The sequence below is a fragment of the Molothrus ater genome, chromosome 2, assembly GCF_012460135.2.
Source record: "Molothrus ater isolate BHLD 08-10-18 breed brown headed cowbird chromosome 2, BPBGC_Mater_1.1, whole genome shotgun sequence".
NCBI classification, from domain to species: domain Eukaryota; kingdom Metazoa; phylum Chordata; class Aves; order Passeriformes; family Icteridae; genus Molothrus; species Molothrus ater.
The window spans coordinates 34056515-34078957 of record NC_050479.2 but is presented as its reverse complement, the minus strand read 5'-3'; the positions used below and the strand labels follow the sequence as shown (position 1 = coordinate 34078957).

The window sequence follows — 22443 nt, the reverse complement described above, 5'->3', positions numbered from 1 at the left end:
TAACCTTAGTTAAAATATGCAAACATGGAAGAGATTTTGTGCAAACTGAGAAGAAGGGGCAGCAGGGGTGGAAAGCATAAGCATTTATACTAAAACTTAGCAGTATAACCAGGGAAAGGAGGGTGTCACTAACATCTCTTATCACAGCAAAACAAACATTCTATACTGGAAAAAGTGCTGGAGAGAGGCAAACAAGAACAAGGAGGAGATTTACAGGGTCAAGGTGTCCATAAGGCACTGGCAAGCTGGGTAGAAAAAGTGAAGTTATCAGGGTAATAACTTTGGTAGCAAAATACAGCAGAGTTCTGAGAGAAGAAACATCTAATTTATGAGAGCATATTAGGACCAACACAAACAACTAAGTCTAGCAGATGTAATAGCAGATTCATCAAAACAGAAATTTCTCTTCATTTGTCTTTCTGTTGGACTTAGCTCCACAAATTCCAGAATGCCAACATCTCAGTTAGACAGGAAAAGACAACTAGGAAGAGATTCTGTATGCGTGGAAACACGATTATTATTTCTGAATGTTCCCCCACAAAATCCTTGCCTAAATATTTTTATTTTCATTTCTTTTTGTAAGTCGAGATTATTTCTCTCAGTGGTAAAGACAGAATATTTGTCTCTTCCCTTTTTAGCATGCCAACTCCATACAACTTCATGCAACCATTGTTATAAGAAGCCCATTTATAAGAGTTACTCCTGGGGAAGATAAACCCTGTATTTCATTAACCTGACAGGAAACTGGGAGGGCTTTTTAATCTGCTGCATCTCTCATTATTCAAAGCCTTTACAATGTATAAGGCAACTTCCAAAGGGAGAGAGGAGGCAATTTTTGTGATTAATCACCAAACTATGAAAATCCAGCAGATGCCACGTGACAGATTAGCTTGTAAGAAGCAAAGCAATAGGAAAGTAGAGAGAAAGAGGGCATTTTCTCAATATAGCATGGCACTTGTGGATCAATTAGTTTCCTATTCCCTGTGTTAGTCTTGCAACTTTTCTCACATCTATTGTTTCAGGGTTGTGCAGGAAAACATGCAATTACCCCCAGATAGCATTTCTCTTCTGATTACCAGAAGAAAGGTGGCACATACTTTCATCAGAAAAATTAATGCATAATATCCCCCTTAAATAAATCCACCTTAATTCCAAAACAAATGAGACTATGCAAGAAGTAGGCAGGCAGAGATACCTTTTATAAAGGAATTCCCCAGCTGCTACTGCAAGCGGCCGGTGAGTGGTATAAACAAACTGGTATAACATTTCACAGTCTTCAGCTGATAACACATCCCCACAGTTCCTAGGCAAAAATAACAACGGAAGTTATAGGCCAGGTTTATCTGCAAAGAATAGCATGAATGCTATGTCCAGCTTTTACTAGGCTTGATTCTCCATAACCGTGCAACTTGTTTACACAGCTATGTGTAAATTTTTGTAGGGCATTTCTAAAAATGCTCTCAAACAAAATTGGCAGCGTTCTTTTACTCACTGTGTAGAGAAACAGAGGTTTGTGTAATTGGCTTACATTTGTCATGTAAGCCATGACAAATCAGGCCCACCACATGTACACGAATGTTAATTTAAAGTATAATGACAGTTGATCAGTGATCTCGGTAAAAGAGTAATAGTAATAAAACAGGAAAATCATGCATTTACTCTATGCTTAGATGTTCATCATAAAAGATAATAAACAATTAGAAACCTTCATTCTGTAGTACAAATTATTCTTAAGTCATTTAGTCCAGTATTTTAAAACCTATATTCTATTACACTAGAATCCCACAAAAAAAGAAATCAAAACACATTCTTGATGGCACACTTATGGCTGTGACCTCTCTACACAAACACATTTAAAGTCATGACCTTTTTCATTCAGCTACACATCTTGAGAACACCACATGCCAACTACTACACCTAAAACACTCTCTGAGAGGTAGAAATGGTATTCATATCAAATATTTACAAAAAAGAAACTGACACATCAAGGTTGAAAAACCCAATGAAGAGGTACCAGAGCAGTGAAGTCCAAAGCCAGGATTACAGTTTCCAAATACCTGCTTCTTATTGCCACAACAATGTCACTGGACTAGGCTACTTCAGAGAATGGAAGAGCAACATATGAGATCCTGACACTTACTAGACTCAGCTGAGAGGAAAGGGTTTTTATTGATCACTGCATTCAATCCTCGAGTAGTAACATTTTAAAACCATCTACACCTCTGGTCCAACATCCTCTCTACAACTGAGGATTCATGCTGTTCTCCAGCTAAGGGTGATGTCTACAAAAAATCAGCAGTCCTTCCTATGCTTGCCCATTTGTCTCCAACCCATTGCATCCTTTAGCATCCTCACAAGTCACAAAGCCCCAAAAATATCCTCCAACCTGACTGAAAAAGAAGTGAGCTCACACTAGGTGAGATTACCACTGGAGCATCCATTAAAAGGTCTTTAAATGAAAGTGCTAATGGTATGTCTCCAAAAGTGATGAATCAGTCTCACAGGATAATGTGAAATAAAAGCTGCCTTACACACTTAAGGCAGGTTTTGGTGGACTCTTTAAACATGCAATTACCTTGAGAATATATTTGCAGTAATAGAACATATAGGAAGTGTAAAGGAATACATCTCAAGAAATCACCATAAAGAGAAATATTTATGTCACTCATTTAACTATCTACAGAACTGAGAAAATAGACTAAAAATGTGCTTATTGATGTTAAACAGTAAAAAAATGAAAGAAGTAATATGGTTTTATGGTGCATTAGAGCACATGAATAAGCAGCGGTGTGTCCTGCGAAGCCATGAATGATCAAATTTATTAAACTTCTACAAGTTTAACAAGTGAGAGTAAAACAAAGAATGAAAACAAAGAGCACTTACAGGAATAAAAAAACATTATATAATAAATATTAAAAGGCCATGGGGAATTTACAGAAAAAAATAACAGTCTGACAATGTTTCTTTCATTCTTTTTAATGTCAATCTATTATTGAGTTCTTTTAAAGTACTAGTTTCCATGAAGATGTCTTTGTCATTTTTTCTCTCTCTATTTATATTTTTCAAAACCAGTGGACAACTGGGAATATAAGAAATTTCACAAACATAAGGTGATCTGAACTGAACCAATACAGAATCATAGAGCACTGAGGATGGTCAGCACCTTTGCAGATCATCTGCTCCAATCCCCTGCTCACATGAGGATCAGCTACAGCAGGTTGATGTGTCCAATCCATGAAGTCAAAGACTCTACAACATCTCTGGCAATGTGTTCCAGTATTGGATCACTCCCACAGTGAAAAACCTTTTTCATGTGCTTAAATTAAATTAAATATGCCAGTCAAGTGCACACATTTTTTTATATTTAATTTTTTTCTTCTTTGTATTTCAGGTTTTCTCTCTTTAGCACATTTATAGAAATAATGAATGCAATACCTGAATGTTTATATTTTAAAAGAGTTCCTTGACTAAATTGTTCAGATAGCTTGAAGACCAAAGTAATATCTATCTCTCTGGATAGAACATAAGGACTCTTCCTTTCCAGTACTAATGAAACTGCTTTTCCATAGGTATTTTCTATCCTTAGAAAAGAATCCTGGTGGACACCAAGTTGAACCTGAGCCACCAATGTTCTCTTGCTGAAAAGAAGGTGAATGGTATCCCAATCTGCATTAAGTGTTACCAGCAGGTTTGGGGAGGTGATCCTTCCCCTCTACAAAGCACTGGTGAAGCCACACCTGCAGTGCAGTGTCCAGGGCTGGGCTCCCCAGTACAAGAGACAGACTGGGGAGAGACCAAGAAAGGGTCACAGAGATGATCTGGGAATCATCTTTCCTGGGACTGGAGCATCTCTCCTTTGAGGAAAGGTCAAAGGAGCAGGGACTGTTCAGCCTGGAGGAAAAAAGGTTCAGGGGGATCTTAGCAATGTGTGTAAGTACCTGGTGGTGGGAGTAAGAAGACAGAGACAGGCTTCTGCTGCTGGTACCCAGGATCAGAAGCAACAGGCACAAACAGAAACTAAGGAGGCTCCTTCTGAACATTGGGAAACATGATTTTACTGTGAGGGTGGCAGAGAACTGGCACAGGCTGCCAAGGGAGGCTGTGGAGTCTCCATTGCTGGAGGTACTCAAAAGCCATATAGATGCAGTCCTGGGCAATGCACTCTACGTGGCTCTTCTTGAGTAGGGGATTGGATCAGACAATCCTTCTAACTTCAGCCATTCTGAGATTTCGAAAATCCCAACCTCCCCATCTTTAACTTTGTCTTCTAAGAGGTTGGGAATTTATCCATTACATTAATCTAGTGCAGTATTATTTCCTCCCTCCTTGAGACATAAGTAGGTGAGATGCTGCTCCAGCTACAAAGGAAACACCCCCAAACAGCAGAGAAGCAAAGGAAGGGAGAAGAATCCATTTCTTTTGCAACACAAGCTGACAGACACTCCTGACACCACTTGAGCACCTGATCTTCTGCTTTTTCCTCTCTTGAGTGCGAGGGAATACCTGTGTGCCCTACTACTATTACTGTTCAACCACTACTCTCTGACCATGATGAGGTTTAGGCTTATAACTCCCTCTGAAATGAGTGCTCAGGCATTTTACCTTCCTCTGCAAGCAGCAGCACTTGACTACACCTGCTACCACCAGCACTAACACTACCACACTGAACTGTGCCTTTCTTTTTTACATCCATCAGGCAATCATCAACCACACAAAGAATACTTCAAATACAGCAGTAATACTGCTGCAAATTTACAGCCCTCAGCATGCCAAGCAACAGATAAAGGTTAAGCCAGAAGTGCCTGCCAGTGTTTAGGTGCCTAAAAATAAACAGGCATGGCCTTCCACATACCAATCTCATGACATACCACTTTCTCTGCACTTCAGTGTGAACATGTCCCAGTCTTCATGTCCCAGAGGAAACTGGGACATTCTAGAGGGAGATCACAGACCCATTTTGTTCCACATATGGCAGCAGTTGAAAGATATCTTGCTTTTTGTTTCACTTGGTTGCATGCAAGAGGTATGACTGCTGGAGTGGCTTGACTTGGTCTGTTCTGTTGCTCATACCAAGGATAATCATCAAAATCACAAGAGTAAATAAAAACACACCTGACACACTTTAAAGAGTTTTACTCTAGCCATTGTTTTTAGTGGCTGTGCAGAGCAAGATATGGTACACATTATTGTGATGACAATCCAAGCATCTCATTCAAAAAAGAATCTGGTCACTTTGCATTTAAAATTAAGTCAAGTTAAACATCCAAATCTGCAGATGCATTGTAAAAGTAGTATATGTGCACAGAGCACTATCAACCAAAAAAAAATGTATATTAAAAGTATTCTAATGTCTGCAATAAAAATTTTGAATACAAAAATCATGTACTACTAAACTGTTCTGCAATTTCACTCTCACTCCTCTGCTCTCATTGCAGGTTATTTCAAGACACACTTTGGTGATCAGCAAAATGACAATATGGTTGCCACTAAAATGTAACAATAGTCCTTTCCCACCCACTGTACAATGGGATCAGCATGTTGCAATACACTGTGATTATGCTGTGGCAGACTGATGTGTTTTGAGTTTCAAACTCAGTTTAATTTCTAATTACATTTAACTAAAGTAAATCAAAGTCATTTTCCCCTGGGCTATTTACATATTCAAGCTAATTGTAGATTTGTGCCCCCACCCACACCACCTGTAACCTTTCCCCATGCATCTACTGCAGTTACCTTATTACTTTTGCTGCTCTTTTCCAAAATCCCTCTACGCTTTTAGGTAGTTAAGCACACAAAAATTAACCGAATTGTCTAGCAGTAGGCACACTGAACTAATTTGCCTCCTAAAAGGCAATGCTTTTTTTACCTTGGTCTCTCATTGTCACTGATGCTTCTCTGTCTTTATTTCCTTCCTAGTTCTATTCCCTGTCAGATCCTTTGCAACATTAATGCTAACAATTATGCATAATTCAGTACCATTAATAATTTCTATTATGCTAAACCTCATAGGCTCATTTCTGTTCCAGGATCACATCATGCTGTGTAAAAACAGAAATCTACTAGCCCAAAGACTGGCATTCAATTGAGACAACATGCAACAAACAAGAAGGAAAAAAATCTCAGCTCATAGAGATACACAAGAAGAAAATACAAATATGGATTTGAAAAAAACTAAGTATATGCATAGTAGGAGAAATGGAGAAATCTGAATCAGCACTGGGGCTTTTTTTAATAATATAACACATATAAGTGAATTGAAAAGATCAGTTTTTTCACTGCCTCTCTGGCTATCAAGAGAGAGAATGTAAAGGCATAGCAGCTTTATGGGACAGTAGGACACAGAGTAGTCAGTATATATTCCACAGAATTGGAATGCAGTGATGGTTGAGAGATGCTCAAACCTGTTACTACCATACATGGAGCACAGCTTTCCTGCCACTGTAAAACATCACAAAAATGGTCAATTAGCAGCAAGGTCTTGCTGCTATGCTGACCCAAAAGACAACTATGGAAGTCAGTCAAAGAAAGTTACTGACATAATGTATTTTTCCCAAGAAAAATTATCCAACTGAGTAATTGGAAGAAAAAAAGCTATTACTGGATCACTCATGTCATGACATAACAAAATATTTATTCCAAGATTAGAGACATGTTCTGAAGGTCTGTACCTCATCAATGAAGACTATTTTTTTTAATTAATGATTCCTGATCAAATAGAGAGAATTCGGATAGAGGTTCTTTCCAGAAGCTTTAAAAATAACTTTCAGAAACGTGATCTGAAAGACCTCTCTCATCTCACTAAAAACACAAGTTGTGGGCCACTTGAATTCAGTTGCCAGATTTTCAGATGACAAAAATTAGTCATTCAAAGAGAAGCCAAGACAGCATGGCAAAAGTGGCAAAAATTTTATTCCACCAATGCATACACTAGTCATGCCATTTATACAAGCTGTCATTTATTACTTTATCATCCCCTTTGAGGCAGGGGAGTTGCTGTCCCCAACTCAATTTCATACTTTACTGCATGTATCAAGCAGCACTACTGCTCAAAAACCAGACACTTTTTGTGTGTGTCTGGACACACACAAAAGCTTTGAGCTATGAGACCCACCTATTTGGGACACATTAGCCCTGCAGGTTTTTGTTTCTGCACTGCCAGCATCAAGTCCTTTCTGCCACCATTGTAGGTATTAAAGCAGCAGCTTTTCTTTCCCCTGCTAGAAAAGGATCTTGATGCAGGCTCTTATTAAGAAGCCTGTACATGTGACTGGCTATATTATCTGCATTCTCCTCACACAGAGTTATAGACTGGTCAGCACTACTCTTATCAAAGAGAAGAGCTGTTGTTGAATTTGCTTATTGAGTCTCCAACGCACACTTTCACCACTCCAATAATTATGCCAAATCAGCAGGGCTCAGACCAACTGGGGGGGTACAGTGGAAGAAAGCAGGATGGCTATGCAACAGAAGAACAAAAACAAAGAAAAGAATGTATTTGCTACGTCTCTACATAGCTTAATTAAAAACAATTTCATAATGTATTAATTTTACTTATGAAAATTGCATCTTATGATGGAAAAATATCATTCAGAAAACTTTAGATGACATTTATTCACACTGGAAACCATATTTAAGCAAAATTCAGAAAAAATTGCTTCAGGGAAAAAGAAACATTGATCAAACTTTTATAGCTGCAGCTTGCATTAATGAGAACATGATCCCTTATAATAAAGCCAGAGATGATAAACAGCTGCAGTGCCAATATAGCTCTTGTTAATTCAGACACAGAACAAGTGCAGCCCTAACTGGTGTATGGAATCTTTGTACTTCAACAATGGTGAGCTGCTCCTCTTAGCACAGGGACATGTTATCCATGGACACTGCATTGTGCTTTGTTCCAATAGCTAGGCACCACAGGGAACCAAGGGATGTAGAAATGGACATTGTGAACACAGGAACAATATAACCCTGGCTACTACCAGTGAGGTCCAAACAATGGCACTACCTTCAGAAGAGGGTGCAGGGCTCACACCATCATATGCTGTTCTGCTGTGCCTATTGAAGGAGCCCTGGAAAAATGCCATTCAAACCAGTGGAATGTAAAGTGAGACAGGAGACAATAAAGCAGCACCTCAATATACAAACATACTTGAAATTTAATGTAAATGTCTACAGCACCACATTAGCTGGACCACTAAGGTCTATATGCTCCTCTAGCAATGACTAATACTTCTGGCTTAAATAGAGAAGCAAATCCCACGAGGCTATTGGATAATGTCTCATGCTGTACATGGAAATAAGCATCTACATCACCAAAATTCAACTTACACTCTCAGACAGAGGAGACACTGAGTCCTAACATCTCAACTGTATTATCAATGGAATGCAGTGAAGTTCTTATTCCCATTTTGCTTTGAGAAAGAGGGACAGAAAATTTATTCTACACATATTTTGCAAATAAAGATATTCCTAAAATAAACATGCTGCTCAAGGATGTATCAGAAAAAGATTTATATACTTCTCTAATACTAAGTGTAATTCTTCCCCATACTTCCAGCTTGCCATTATCCTACCAAAGCTATGGCTGGCAGGTAAATTTCCCAAGAAAACAACTCTTCTGTTAGCCTTCCACCTCAGCAAAATCACACACTTGACCATTTCCTGTCAGTCTGCTATGGGCTCAAAGGCTACCAGATTCTCTGCCCTGGAGCCAAGAATCTGAAAGTCCAAATTCTATCAACAGCCTCAAAGCTCAAAGCTTCCTGCATCAGGTGCAGAGACAGGGAAGAGGGCAGAGTTCTCCAAGCTTCTGGTCAAGACCTGGCAATCCTGGGACAGAAGGTGGAGTAGGGACCCCATCTTCAGTGGGAACTTCCCCCAAGACTGTCAAATGCTCTTTTTGAGAAAAACCAATATTAAAAAAAAGGTGGGATTTCCTTTCAGAGGTAAACAAAGATATAAAAATGTAGTTTTCAGACTGAATCTCAGCACAAGGGTTTTCTTAACACTGGCATTTCCCACAGAAAGAAAATGTCATGTCTTGAGCAGCTTTAACTGTAACTCATATCCTGCCAGAAGCAACTGTTTCCCAACAAGTGATTACAGGAAGATTCGTCAGGTTTGTACCTGGATCTTGTTGCCATTAAAACAATACAGTAAATTAAAAAAGAAATTATTTACTGTGACATAAGCATCAAGAGTTTCATGGCTTGAACTGCTACTTCATGGTCCTTGTCCAGAGGCATGGACACAATTCGATCCTAATGGATGTAAAATGACAATAAAAAGATGTAACATGGTTTGTTCTCAATAACATGTAATTTTGCTACAGCTAGATCATCTACACTAGTACAGCAGAGATTTATTTTTATTTCAGCAGCTATTTCCTAAGAGACATAAGGCAACTTGATTACTACCAAGTAGTTCCCCAGCCCCTGAAAATTAACAGCATGTTAATTTTTTAACTGAATTAATCATGCAGTAATATGATATTTTTTATACATGTAATGTATGCGTTCACAAGAAATTAACTACACACTACAAATTAAAAGTGACTGACAACTTGTTTCTAAGATGTTACTACTGGCACTTCAGTATGTTAAATGAAGGTAAGCCTCAAATTACAAGCATTATCTAATCAGTTTCTCCCACTAACAGTAAAGTGCCTGCACCTACACATTACAGAAGTCTGTGCCTTGCTGAAAAGACAGTTAAAGTCATAAAGATACCGCATGGCATAGCAGCAATATTGCTGACCTCCAGAATTCACAATATTGTAACTTACTACACATGCAAACAACTCAAAAAACTGAAAAACTTCCCATCCCATGAAACCAGGAACTTGCACACCTCAGAGTGGCCTACACCTTTAAGATACATTACACCTTTAGACTTGCTTGATCTGGAAATATTTTAGTTTCCCTATTTAACACATGGCTTCTAAATCTCTACATTCATTTTCCTTTGCACCTTCCTTTTTCTCACAATCCAGTTGGAAGGTATGTAAATCCACAAATCCTGAGCCTGAACACTCAAGGGTAACAGAGGGAGCATGTGTAACTCCTGTTTGCAGGAAATGGATTGATGGTTATATGATTACACTCCCCATCACTGAGAAAGCATGCTTTAAACTTTGAAACTGGTATTTTGTGTGTAACTGTTTAGATTTCTTTTGTTTAGAGGGGAAGGAGTTGTTTTTGGGTGGGGGTTTTTTGACTGGGGGATGGAGTTAGCAATAATCCATTTATACTGCATCCTCCACAAAGGGAGATCGTAGCACAAACAGCCCAGAGCTATTTCATCACTCTTTATTGAATACAAATCCTGCATTTGGTTACAGAGCTTACAGCAGTCAGAAAGATAAGGGACCACCACATAATCATTTAAAACAGGGGTCAATCTTAGATAGCTGAGTTTAATTCTGAATAATTTATTACTACGATACCAATATTAAGCCATTTCATGTTCTTTGAGGATATGTGATAAGCATTTTTCACTAGCAGCAACTGCTTTGACACATAGGCAAGCCCTGCACCTTTTGCAAAAACACCACGGGTTTGCTAGCACATGCAGGCATTGATTTGTCCTGACATTGAATCATGTCCTGATTCACAGGGACTGAGTTATCTATCACCTCATCTTGAGCTTTCCTACTCAAATACTGAGAAGGTGCAACCCTGCTAGGGTAAGAGCAGCTGACAAAATTCTTAGCAAGGCCAGGGTTAAAAAAAATTAAAGGGCTTACTTCTTAAAATGAGTGGGGATATCGGAATATTACAAAGGCAGAGTACAGGGTCAGTGAAGCCACAAAACAAGCACTCAAAACTACAGTGTATCACCTGATTTGTTCAGAAAAGAGATAAGGAATCCTTCTTCAAGATTCATACTGACATGGTAGATCAAGAGAGAGCCATTCCCACATCAGTGTGATACATGGACAGCCAGTCCATTATCTACAAGGTTAACCCATTATCAGGGACAGCAAAAAGAGGATCTTTAGCATAGGAAATTCTTTGTCATCTGCCAAAGATCCTGTAAAAAAACCTGAGCCAATCTGGATAAATGGTGGAGATAACTGACCACAGCCATGCTAACACCATTTTGTGTGAACTAAAGTGAAATGGAAGAGTTCATAGAAACAGAGGGAAACATCCCTGCAAAACTCCTTCATCTATTCAATCAACAAGGCTGTTTCTGCAGGAGTCTAAGCTCCTCTCAGTCAAGAGAGTGGGGAGATCAGCTCTGATCAAAACATCAGGCCCTGTGTATACACCCAACCTAGACTTAAAAAATCAGCAAACAGTAATTTATTTACCTTGAACCTGTTAGTAAAGAGATCCATCCTGGAAACAAGTTCTTTTCTGCTATAAATTCCCTGCAGCCCCAGAAGACACTTCAACCGCACTTCAGCTTGCTGTAAGACAAAGAGAAATTGGCTAACAGTAAAATACATGTATCTTTGTAAGTCACTATCAGCATTTACATCATGTAAATAAGAGCTCTTTGTGGGTGCCTACAGCAGACTATCCAAATGCTGCCTCATCTTCTTTATCAGTGACATCAGTACCAGTTTGTTTGTGTGTACACATGCTCATCTCTCTCTCACACACACACAGAGGAAGCCTGCAGTGAGCCAAACTCAAAGGTAACATCAAAGTTTGTGTATGGCTCCCTAAGAGTCAAAGAAACTCTCACAGACCACTGTTAGTAAAAGCAACAGAATACAAAAGATACAGGGATTGTGCTATTCATCTGTTAAAGATACAAAGACAGGAGTATGGATGGCCTACTTAGTACAACCAGCACTCTCCCATACATCAGACTTTGCTTGCTTCTTGTCATCAGCTGACTGGGACAATTGCTAAACACAGACAAGAAGTCCAAGAAATTACAGATTTCTCTAGATTCCCAGAGGAAGAGGTACAACTTAGAAATGCACTGTGGATTCCTATAGAGCTAAGCACCATGCCTTCTCCCTATTTCTGTTTTACACTAGAACATGGTATTTTAAGTATTGTAGGAAAAAGGCTGCTTTGAATTCAGCCTAATTAGTTAATTTAGGCGAAATATATTTATCCATACAAGGTGTTATTTCATACCATTAGTACTTTTGCTATGCTGCTTCATAGATCCCTCAAAAAGAAATCTTTTCCTTAGCCAGCTTTTCAATTAGCTCATGCATATTGTTACAACATTCAAAGGACAAAGCTTTAAATAGAACTAGGAAAGTGATTTTGATGATCCAACATAGAAAAATCATGTGTTCTGTAAATTTATAATGCTAAGCATATCAGCAGAGATACTAAGATGAACTGCAGGCTTTGAATCAGTCTCTTCATACTTCTTTCTTAATTCCTCTTGCTAACAATAGTAGTAAGAATAAACATGGAAATCTAAGAAAGGAGACCACCTACACACAGGCTATCCATTGCTACAAGTTCCTGTTCACCTGCTTAGATGGAAAGCCAAGGATGATACCCAGTGGCAGGCTTTGACTAACAGCTCTGTTTAAGACAGCTTTTTGCTAGAAATATAAAATGAAAGGTCAACAGGTAACAATATACACTGTTCTGTAATCTGCCCCTGACACACAAGCAGTACTTATTCTGTATTATATTTTAAAGTCTCTGAGGAAGAGACTGTTGCCCACACCTACTGCTTCCTACTGCCACAGAACTCCCTCACAGACAGTCTCAAGGTGGCACCCATCACTGCACACTGGCACAAACTCAGCTCAGCCAAGGTACTGCAAAACTGACTTGGTTCTTTGGTTCTCTTGGTTCTTTCAGTTGCCCTTGGTTCTCTGTCACAACACTCTGCTTGTGAAAAGGGACTGAATTTGTTTGTGGGGAAAGGGACAACAGTGTGCACCAGTTTGCTGAATGCTCATACAGCCCCTGGCGCACGCCTGGAAATGTCATTTGTCAGTCAGGTGGAGTCAAGTGTAGGCCTGCAGACATAAAGTGTAACATGTTAAAGTGTTAAAAGGTACCACCTCCCTTCTGAGGTTTCTACCCCAAATGTACAATTAAAGTGTGCATTAAAGTGTACCACCTCCCTTCTGAGGTTTCTACCCAAAAGCTCTCAGTCACAACTCCACACATGTATGCTCCTTTAAGTGCTGAGAAAATGAACTCTAGTAAATAGAAACATATAAGTACTTCTGTGACTACTTCTATTATTTTTTCCTAAGTTTTCATCTGCATTTTCCTTGCTTCTCCTTCTCAACCACCTCGCCTTTTTTAAATTCAACATTCCCCATAGTTTTGGAAGGATGTGAAGTAATTTGAATGATCAAGAATATCTCACTACCTTCAGGTTCTTTCAACAACAGCATCAGCAAACACGAACACCCAGCCACTTACCACCCTCATCAAAACTACCACTCTAATCGTGACAAAAAATATGCCTGTTTGGTCCTGCAAAGCTGTGACAGAGTGAAGGGGAATTATGTAAGCACATTTTCAGGATACTCTGAACATATACACTGTGCCTCAGCTGTATCATGGCACATTTTGATCCTGACCTGATGACAGAAAACATCAGTAAAGTGGTGGGCAGCTCTAGTGACCTCAGAGAGCTCTGCACAGGCTCCAGCACTGCTTGAACACATTCAGTTATGAGATTTCAGCCCCACCACTATCACAGAGATGGGGCCAGTCAATAAACCTTCCAAATACAGGCTGGGACCTGGATGGTTTGATAGGACTGCTGAGTCAACACTTCCCAGACTATGAACTGGGAAGGTCTACTTCTGAGTTACTCCTGGACAGCAAAGACAACTGTCATTTGAGGCAAAACAATTTTAAAAACTGCTCTACCTCCCCAGCCTTCCCAAAAAATCCATGACAGTATATAAAAAACACTGCTGCCCCTGCTGGTGCTCTCATTTTGAAATCAGACAATTTGACAGTGGCTGCAAATCACAAAGCACAGCCAGGACTGCAGCCACCAGTAGTGGCACACTACCAGGTCTCAACCAAATGTAGATATGGAAGACACTTCATTTTATCTCACTCTGCTTGCCTTCAGATTAAAAAAGCCTTAGAAAAAAACATTGCATTGCCTTCAGATTAAAAAAGCCTTAGAAAAAAACAACTATTTCCAGTTTCCAGTAAATAGCACTGGGTGAGCTGTGTGTATTAATTAGAGACACCAGCTGTTAATCTTCACTGCAGAGTACTGCAAATGAAGACACATCATCTTCAAAAAACAAAACTTTTTCTTTTGAGAATTCTCCAGATAAAAAGATATTGTGATCAGATGAAACGTACGCAGGAACAAACGACAGTTCCCGATGTATTTGTCGCCCCAAAACCCCAAACGCCACCTTCAGAGGGAGGGCGCAAGCCGGGAAGCGGGAGCCTCGCGCGCCCCCTGCTGGCCCCGTGGCAGAGTGCAGCCTGATCCGCACAGCACAAACATCGCCCGCAGCCGACACAAACAAACCCCGGGGCTTTCAGCATCCACACAGGAGCTACAGGCGCCTTCAAAGGCGGCCTGCAGAAGTACAGCGTGTCCATTTCGCTAATTAGCCGTTCCTGATAAACATTCCTATCACCCTGAAGTCTCTCATGCTTTTTCGAAGCAAGAGAAAAGGCATACTTTCACAGAAGCACAGAACAGTCAGGTTGGAAGGGACCACAATGGTGCACCTGATCCACCTTGTTGGTTCATCTGGTCCAACCTCCCTGCTCAAGCAGGGTCATCCCAGCACAGGATTGTGTCCAGACAGTTCTGAACATCTCCACTGAGATGCCCACAACCTCTCTGGGCAATCTCCTCTAGGGAACAGTCACCCACACAGTAAAGAAGTTCTTCCTCATGCTCCAGTGCAACTTCCTGGGTATCAGTTTTTGCCCATTGCCTCTTGTTCTACTGCTTGGACTTCTATTTTGGACTTACTGACTTCTTTTGGCTTTTGTTTGGGTGGTATTTGGAGGATTTTTAAAAGTGCCTCTACTCAAAAGAAAAAATAAACTATAAGGAAAAGGAGAAAACCCTTTGGGAAATGGCTGGATTTCCTGTAAATATTTTCTGTATCTGTCTAACTCCAATAAGAAATGCAACATTGAAGACTATTCTACTACAATAGAATTGTAGTAGACAATATTTGTTCGTTTGTTATAAATCTAAACAAAATTTTAAATGTTGACCAAGCCTAAAAGCAGAATTTCAGTCAACATTTAACCGTCTCAAAAGATATGAACCATTTTCCATTTCAGAAAAAACTCCCAGTTCAGTGACATATAAATATACTGCACATACAGGGATTCACACAGAACTGGAAAAAACGTTCAGTGTTATTTAGTGTTAAAATGGCTTTTAAAATATCACCTGAAATGGGGAAGAAAGTAAATTCTTATTGTACCCCCACAGTCTTAAACATCTACTCTCAAGAATTTAAATGCAAGGATTCTTTCAAAAAGAAATTTAAAATAAGAGAACTAATGTACTGCCCTAGGCAAAAAAAAAAAAAAAAATTAAACTTTACCTTATCGTAGAGCATCCATCCAAGATATTTTAAGTAGCTATCATTCAAAAAAGCATCTGGGTATGTTTTAATCCAGCTGCCAATTTCTTCCATGCAAGTTGCTCTGATCTCAGGGATAACATCACTGTGAAATTATAAAATTGTAATATTAATACATTAAAAATTAATTTTAAAACCAATTATATTATTTGCAATATTTTTATGTTCTGGAATTTCAAAAGCATGTATAATTCAAAATATTCTAAGTATCTTCATATTAATATTATAAGTTATTCTTCAATCGGTACATAGACCACTTTTAGCTACAAACTATTTTGCAATTCTGGGTATCTTCTCATTCACAAATACACTGCTCTACAGCCAGCAGGAAGAACTGAAAGAACACACTAGAGATGTCCTCTTGGAAGCCCAGATTCTTAAAAATAATTTAACTGCTACACTTTCCTTGACACCATCAGTGCCTCCAGGATGTTTAGCTTGATTCTCCTATCTGTACAATCTGAGCAGGAGTTTCTGGGGAATGCGGATACAGCTTTATTTTCACTCTTACCGGTAACGGGTTAGAAACGTCCCTTTGAAAATAGCATTCATCATGTTCTGTATCTCTAGAAGCTTATGCTCATACTGAAATACAAAGAGAACTGAATGTTAATATTGGTCCCACAATTCACTACACATGAAGAATTTTCATCAGGGCCCTTGGAATACTACTGTGATGCAAACTGCTGGTGCTTAGCAATAAAATGAGGAGTCTGTATCTGCACTAGCAACTGGCCTTTTTGTGGCTACATCCTGAGGAAAGAATTATTGGATACCAACTGCTAGCCTTGGGAAACAAGCTACTTGGTTGATACAGTGAGTCTTGATCTATCAGAAATCACACAGAAAGATACAGCACAACTATTAAGCGATCTTCACATACAGATCCAAATTCTCTCTTCATGTACTTGAACAGAGATGGAAAAAAGGCAGACAAAGAAATTTTCAAAATACACAATGAGCCTATTAAAAAACTGGATCCTGAAAATGTAGGTAGGAATTTCTGAAAATCCAAGTCAACAAATAAAAATATTCTCTCATCAACAACATCAGGAAGGGTGAGAAGTTTGGGTTTTCCCTCCAACACACCTATTTCCTCTGTCTTTGCTGTAAGATCAGACTTACTGACACTAAATGACACTAAAATATCCTGTCTCACCCAAACACTCCTCCCCACAAAAAGGGTATTGTCTCAGAAAAGCCCACAAACACCTAAAACTCAGAACAGAGATAAGTGATTCTAAGGTCAGGAGACAAGGAACTATACCTGATGTTCATTAACCAAGTCACCCTCTCCCTCAAGCCAAAGTTATTTTTTACAGTTATAGCTCTGCCCCTGAGAGCTGAAAAGGAGCTGTCTTTGAGCAGGGAAGAAACAACAGAAACTGAAAAGCAAAAAAGATATGGGACATCCCTGAAGTTTAATCCATTTTTATAATTAATTACTTACATAGAGATGACACTTAACCTGTGTCCCTTTTGATTCGTCACTAAAATTTGGGTTTGTAACTTGTACAAATATGTACAAAACTGCACTCCCACAACACCAGAGCTACTGAGACAATTAAATTTGTGTATAAATCTGTATTTGTGTGAAGATGAAGGGCTAATGATGCCAATTTAGAAAAGCAACCAGTAGGTGAGACATCACAGGTTAACAGTACACAGGGCAGTTTTTACCTCAGTCATGTTTGTACCACTTAACCCAGCCAGTCACACCTGCTCTGCACCATGCATTAAATAAACATATAAACCTCAGAGAATTGCAGGGACCCAAAAGCAAGCAGCCAGTAATCCTTTTATACTTTCACAAAACTCCCAAACAAGACATTTCCCTAACCTCTTTCCTTTTTCTCTCTAGCTGATCAAGTCTGTAACTGGTCCTCTTGCCACTTAGCCTCTTCTTCTCCACCTCATACAATCTTTGAGCATTGTGCTTGTTGACATCAAGGTTCAGATGGACACTTACAACTGCTGTCAGAAGTTTCATTGCTAAAAAAGAAACAAACCCAGTACAATTAGCTTAGCTCAGAGATATGCAGCATAAATATATTCACCACTTTACCACAAAAAGGATATGGTTAGCCAAATCAGCTTATATAGAAAATATGAATACTACTAGATTATAGTAATTTGCTTTAAAATACAGTGTTTATTTTAAAGGCAGACAATGATCAGAAAGGGAAAATTAACTTCTATTTCTGATGATTTAAAACTTTTGGTCAGAGTTCTGGTCAGAGAAGTAATTTACTGGGCAACTCTCTTGTAAGTTTATGTAACTTTGACTTTTCTGCAAAAGAATCTAGAATTGTGGAACAGCTGATTGTTGGTAATCAAAAAGAAAAAAAGTTGTAAAAACAGTGAGGCTGCCTCAGAAATTGCTGGGAATCTTAATATACTACTGGAATGGATAAAAATTCACATTCCTTTAAGGACTGTTGGATGGTTTGAACAGATTTCAAGTCAGGTTTTTGAGCCCTCAAAGCAAACAGCGTACTTTAGAATAAATTATACTTTAAGTGCTCTTTGCATGGCAAAGAGGGTATTTACTGACTTTAGGGGAAAAAAGTAGTAGCTTTAGTTTTTTTCACACTGCATGAAAAAAAATGTGTAATAAGCAACGTTCTTTTCTTGCACAGAGACCACAAGAATAGCAGTTCTCCAAAGGAAGCTTTTTAAGGTGAAGCATCTACTGCAACCTCATCACATTAGTTAGTGGAGGGAGAAAAACAACAAAAAACTGTGAAAAATCAGTTACTGAAAAATATAATACTCAGAACAGCAAAATTCTGAAGTCAGTCGTGTCAGGCATTAAAGATTTCTTTATAAAGAAAAATTATGTTAGATCCATCACATTTAAAGCATTCAAATTCAATTCAGATACACAGGGGAACAAAGAGTTCATATTACAGACATTCATATAACATATACTAGGAGGAAGGTACTCTCAGTGCACAAGAGAACTGCTCCATTAAACAGCTTTTCGATTTAGAGCAGTTTTGTTAGTACACAAGTCAATAGAACTCAGCACTTCTAGAGCAACTCTGCAAGTGATTTTACCTGCCAAAGTGCTTGTGTGCCTGAATGCTCTGACCATGGAATCTGCTAACCCTGTAAGCAGCGAGATGATGGTGTCCATCAAGTAGTTATCATACAGGATGCTGCACTGGCACTGCTGGACAAGCACTGCAATGAATTCACAGAAATTGGCCTTGAACTTCTTCCAATAGGGCCCTGTTCTGATCAGCGGGTAGTCTTCATTGTCCTGCACAAGAGAGACAAGTTGAGAGAAAACACACTAATTAGTTCTGCTTGTGCATTCCCATATCTCCCACTGAACATCAGAGAGAGTTCTGCTGGCAGTCAGCTTCACTTCATCCCCCATAACTTTTTTCATGGCTAGTATTCCAAAGTAGGAACAAGCAACTAGGATACAAGCAAGCAGAGAGAGAAAATAGCTTTATTTGCACTACACTGTCATAACAGCTCACTTTTGAAAGCAATGTAAGCAAGGTAACTGTGAACAGACAGGAGGGAGAAAGTGTGTGATGGCAGAGCAGAGTAAGTAACTTTCACTGGCATAAACCATGAGCACTCCTGGCTTATTCTGCTTTCTCACAGGTAGCAGTGCTTCCCCACTTCCCCATCCTTCCTCTTCCTGCAAAAGTATGGTAAAATCCAGGCAGAAAATGAAGTAAGTAAAAAGTGGAGACAACAACCTGGCATGAACAGGGCAGGACTGTTTGCCTCAGCAGCACTGCCAGCTTGAGCACTTTATCAGGCTAAAGCTCAATGCCACTCAGTCATTCACCTATACCATCTGCACCTGGGTCTCCAAAAACCCCCACAGAAACAGTAAATGCACAATACCTTTGACACTATGCAAAAAGCAAGTTACAATATAAACATAAGTGTCCACAGTATGGTTGATACCGCCAGGAGGAAAGCAGAGGGAAAGTGAAATTACTTCTCACACGAAGTAGTGGAAAGCACACTAGACAGACTTTGTAAATGGCAGCCTCAGACAGTGTGAACATTTCATGTACACCTCAGAGATCCCAGGAATGGCTCAGAATATGAATTTGCATCTTCATAGCTTCCAGGTGTGAGTGAGGTCAAGGAACTCCAAAACTTCACTCACTGTGGAAAACCTCTTCCTGAAGGCTGGCCACTGCTCAGCTGGTCCTTCACTAGTGGGCAATCACCTTCTCATTCTAACACAGCATCACACTCAGCATAACCTCCCGTGCTTCTACAGTACACTTCATGCTCTTCTCTTGTAACTAAGTTTCCAATGCATAGGGACTGCTGCTTTCTTTAATGAGAAGTGTCAATACAGAACGATCACAGGGCTGGCTGCAACCCAAAGCACATCAGGAATTTGGAATATGCTCCACACCAGGCTGTAAGAGTCAGTTCAGAGCCTAACAGTAGCAGCAAGTGCCAAAACAGAAAGGTAAGTTTCCAGCAAGCCTCATTTAATGCTCCTTGATCATGACATGGACAGTAGAAAGACCATCTACAACTTCATGAAATACCTACTTTATCACCATAGCTTACTCCTCAGTCTGAAAATCAGCACAAAATACACAAAGACTTCTGACTTTTTAAGAGCATTTCTACTGCCCATGTTTTTCACACCGGGATACTCTTTAATGGTAACATACACACTGTAACCATACACACAACATGAAGGGCACACCACCTAAATTAAGGCACCACCTAAATTAACTTGGGATTCCCTTAGGTTCCTTTCATAACCACTAGAGAAATAACTCTGCTTCCAGAAATCAAGTCAGATTAGGCCCTTAACACAGGTTCTTCTAGAGAACTATTCAAATCACTCAACAGAGTGATGTGAGCTCCTACTTTGACTCAACCAGGAAATGCTTCCTTCTTTCATACAGAGTTTACAAAAAGAGAAGAAAGTCAAAATGAAGTGCCAACAAGGAGTTAAGATAAATTCCCCACAGAAAAAGCTATACTACAGTTGTGGGAAACAACAATAGCCCTACCATGTCCATCGGCCAAGTAACTGTCAGGATCCAAGGATAAGCGATGAATTTCTTATACTGCAACCCAGTTTCCTGTAATGCAGGAGACAAAATTTTGAAAGCTTGTTAATGAAATGGCACAGATAATTCATAGACAAAAGCATTACAAAACATGCAACGTATTTCAAAGGCCATTAGAACTTCAGCCAATGTGTGCTACAGGTGGCCCACACAAGCCAAAATACTACAAAAAACCTAAATCCTTCTCATCTGGGTTTTGTTGGCTTTTTTATTTAATAACCACTGACAGAAGACAGATACACTTTTATCTAAAGTTTGAGTTGCCTTGTAACTAATACAAGACAACTTATTTCCAAAAATTTATAAGCAAACATATACAAAATATAACCTTCATTATTAATTCTAAGACAAGGCTCCTCAGCAAGTCTAAGTACATAACCCTTTCAATGTTTGGTACCTAGATGTAAAATATCTAAAACCTAAAAAAACATTCTGAGGTTTTCAAATTGAAGAGAAATGTTTTCATCACCAGCGTGACTTGATTCAAAGATGTTTTCTCAACTCTGCAATTATTCCAAAACAAAAGGCATTAAATCTAGAGTTCTTTATCAGGTTCAGTGAAGCACAAGTATTTCTACCCCATATAGCTGTAGAGTTAAGCACCAAAGTTAACTCTTTCCTTCCTAAATGTCTGAGCAACAAAATGGGAAAGAAAAACTACATAAGAACAAAGAACTGCAAGAAGTAAATGTCATAAACAGGAACAAAAGCAGAAGAAACAGATTACCTTAAAATAGAAGAAAAACAAAAAAACAGTGTAAAGACAAGAATGTCTCATCACTGAGGAATACCATGGCTCACAAAGACAAAAAAAATTACTCAACGACCATATTAAAGCCATTCTCTGCTTCCAACACCAGTACAAGTTTTCGCAGAATTACAGAAAGATTGAAATTGAGAGGGACTCTCTGAGATCATCTACTCCAACCCTACCTGCTCAAGCAAGGTCAGTCAGCATAGGTGGTCCAGTGCTGTGTGCAACCAGCACTTCTGCTCTCAACAGCTGGAAATGTGGTTAGCATAAACTAATGCAATTTTAAAAGGCAAGCAGCCCTTCTCTGTGACCAAGCCGGTCACATATTCATTCCCTTTCCCTCATTACCAGGCCCTGAAGTTCCTGTGAACCAAGCAGACAAATCAAACAGATTAATTTCCCTCCCTCACAGTCTCACTGTTCCTGGGTACCAGACCAATCACTCCCTTCCTTACCAAGCCTGTAGGTCCCGGGCATTCAGCCAGGCAGGTGGTGGCAATGACCCAGTCAGAGAACAGGGAAGCATCACAGCACCCAGAGCACTGTCAACAAAATCAAGGTACTGCAAGGTCTAACTGGTGAACTCTGACCACAACTCCTGCTGGACAGTGAGACCTGAGCTATATTATACATTCTATATTATGCTATTATACTGATTCTGCTTATAGAAATCCTGTGCCATTTTAATCATAAATTCTGCTCTATACTAATAATAACATACTGTTAAGAAATAAAGCTTTAATTTTTAACTACAATTGGTGCCATCATCATTTTGTCAAGGATCCCTCAAAGTAAACATCTTTTCCCTCAGCGTCAGGTGATGCCATGAGCAGTCAAATAATATCTGCAGAGACTGCACAACCTCTCTGGGCAACCTGCTTGATCATTCTCTCAGTAGAAGTTTTCTTGTGTTCAGGTAAAATTCTGTCCATTTTAGTTTGCACCCACTGCCTGTCTTGGCTCGCCTTTGCGCTCCCCATCTCACTGCACACCACTGAGTGGAGCTGTGCTTCCTCCTTGTCCTTCTGTCACATCAGGTATTTTATGGGCCAGATTCCTTTGAGCCAGCCTCTTTCCAGACT

General features: G+C 39.3%; 1 protein-coding gene across 1 annotated transcript in view; it reads right to left on the bottom strand.

Moving 5' to 3' along the window:
* LOC118685991 (cohesin subunit SA-2-like) overlaps positions 1–22443 on the bottom strand; it is a 58086-nt gene that overhangs the window by 25229 nt on the left and 10414 nt on the right. The window contains exons 7-14 of the mRNA XM_036381893.2: positions 20548–20619; positions 18593–18797; positions 17373–17524; positions 16044–16117; positions 15494–15617; positions 11315–11413; positions 9181–9260; positions 1196–1303 (exon numbers count right to left, since the gene is read on the bottom strand). Coding sequence (XP_036237786.1) covers positions 1196–1303; positions 9181–9260; positions 11315–11413; positions 15494–15617; positions 16044–16117; positions 17373–17524; positions 18593–18797; positions 20548–20619 — 914 coding nt within the window. The remainder of the gene's footprint in view (positions 1–1195; positions 1304–9180; positions 9261–11314; positions 11414–15493; positions 15618–16043; positions 16118–17372; positions 17525–18592; positions 18798–20547; positions 20620–22443) is intronic.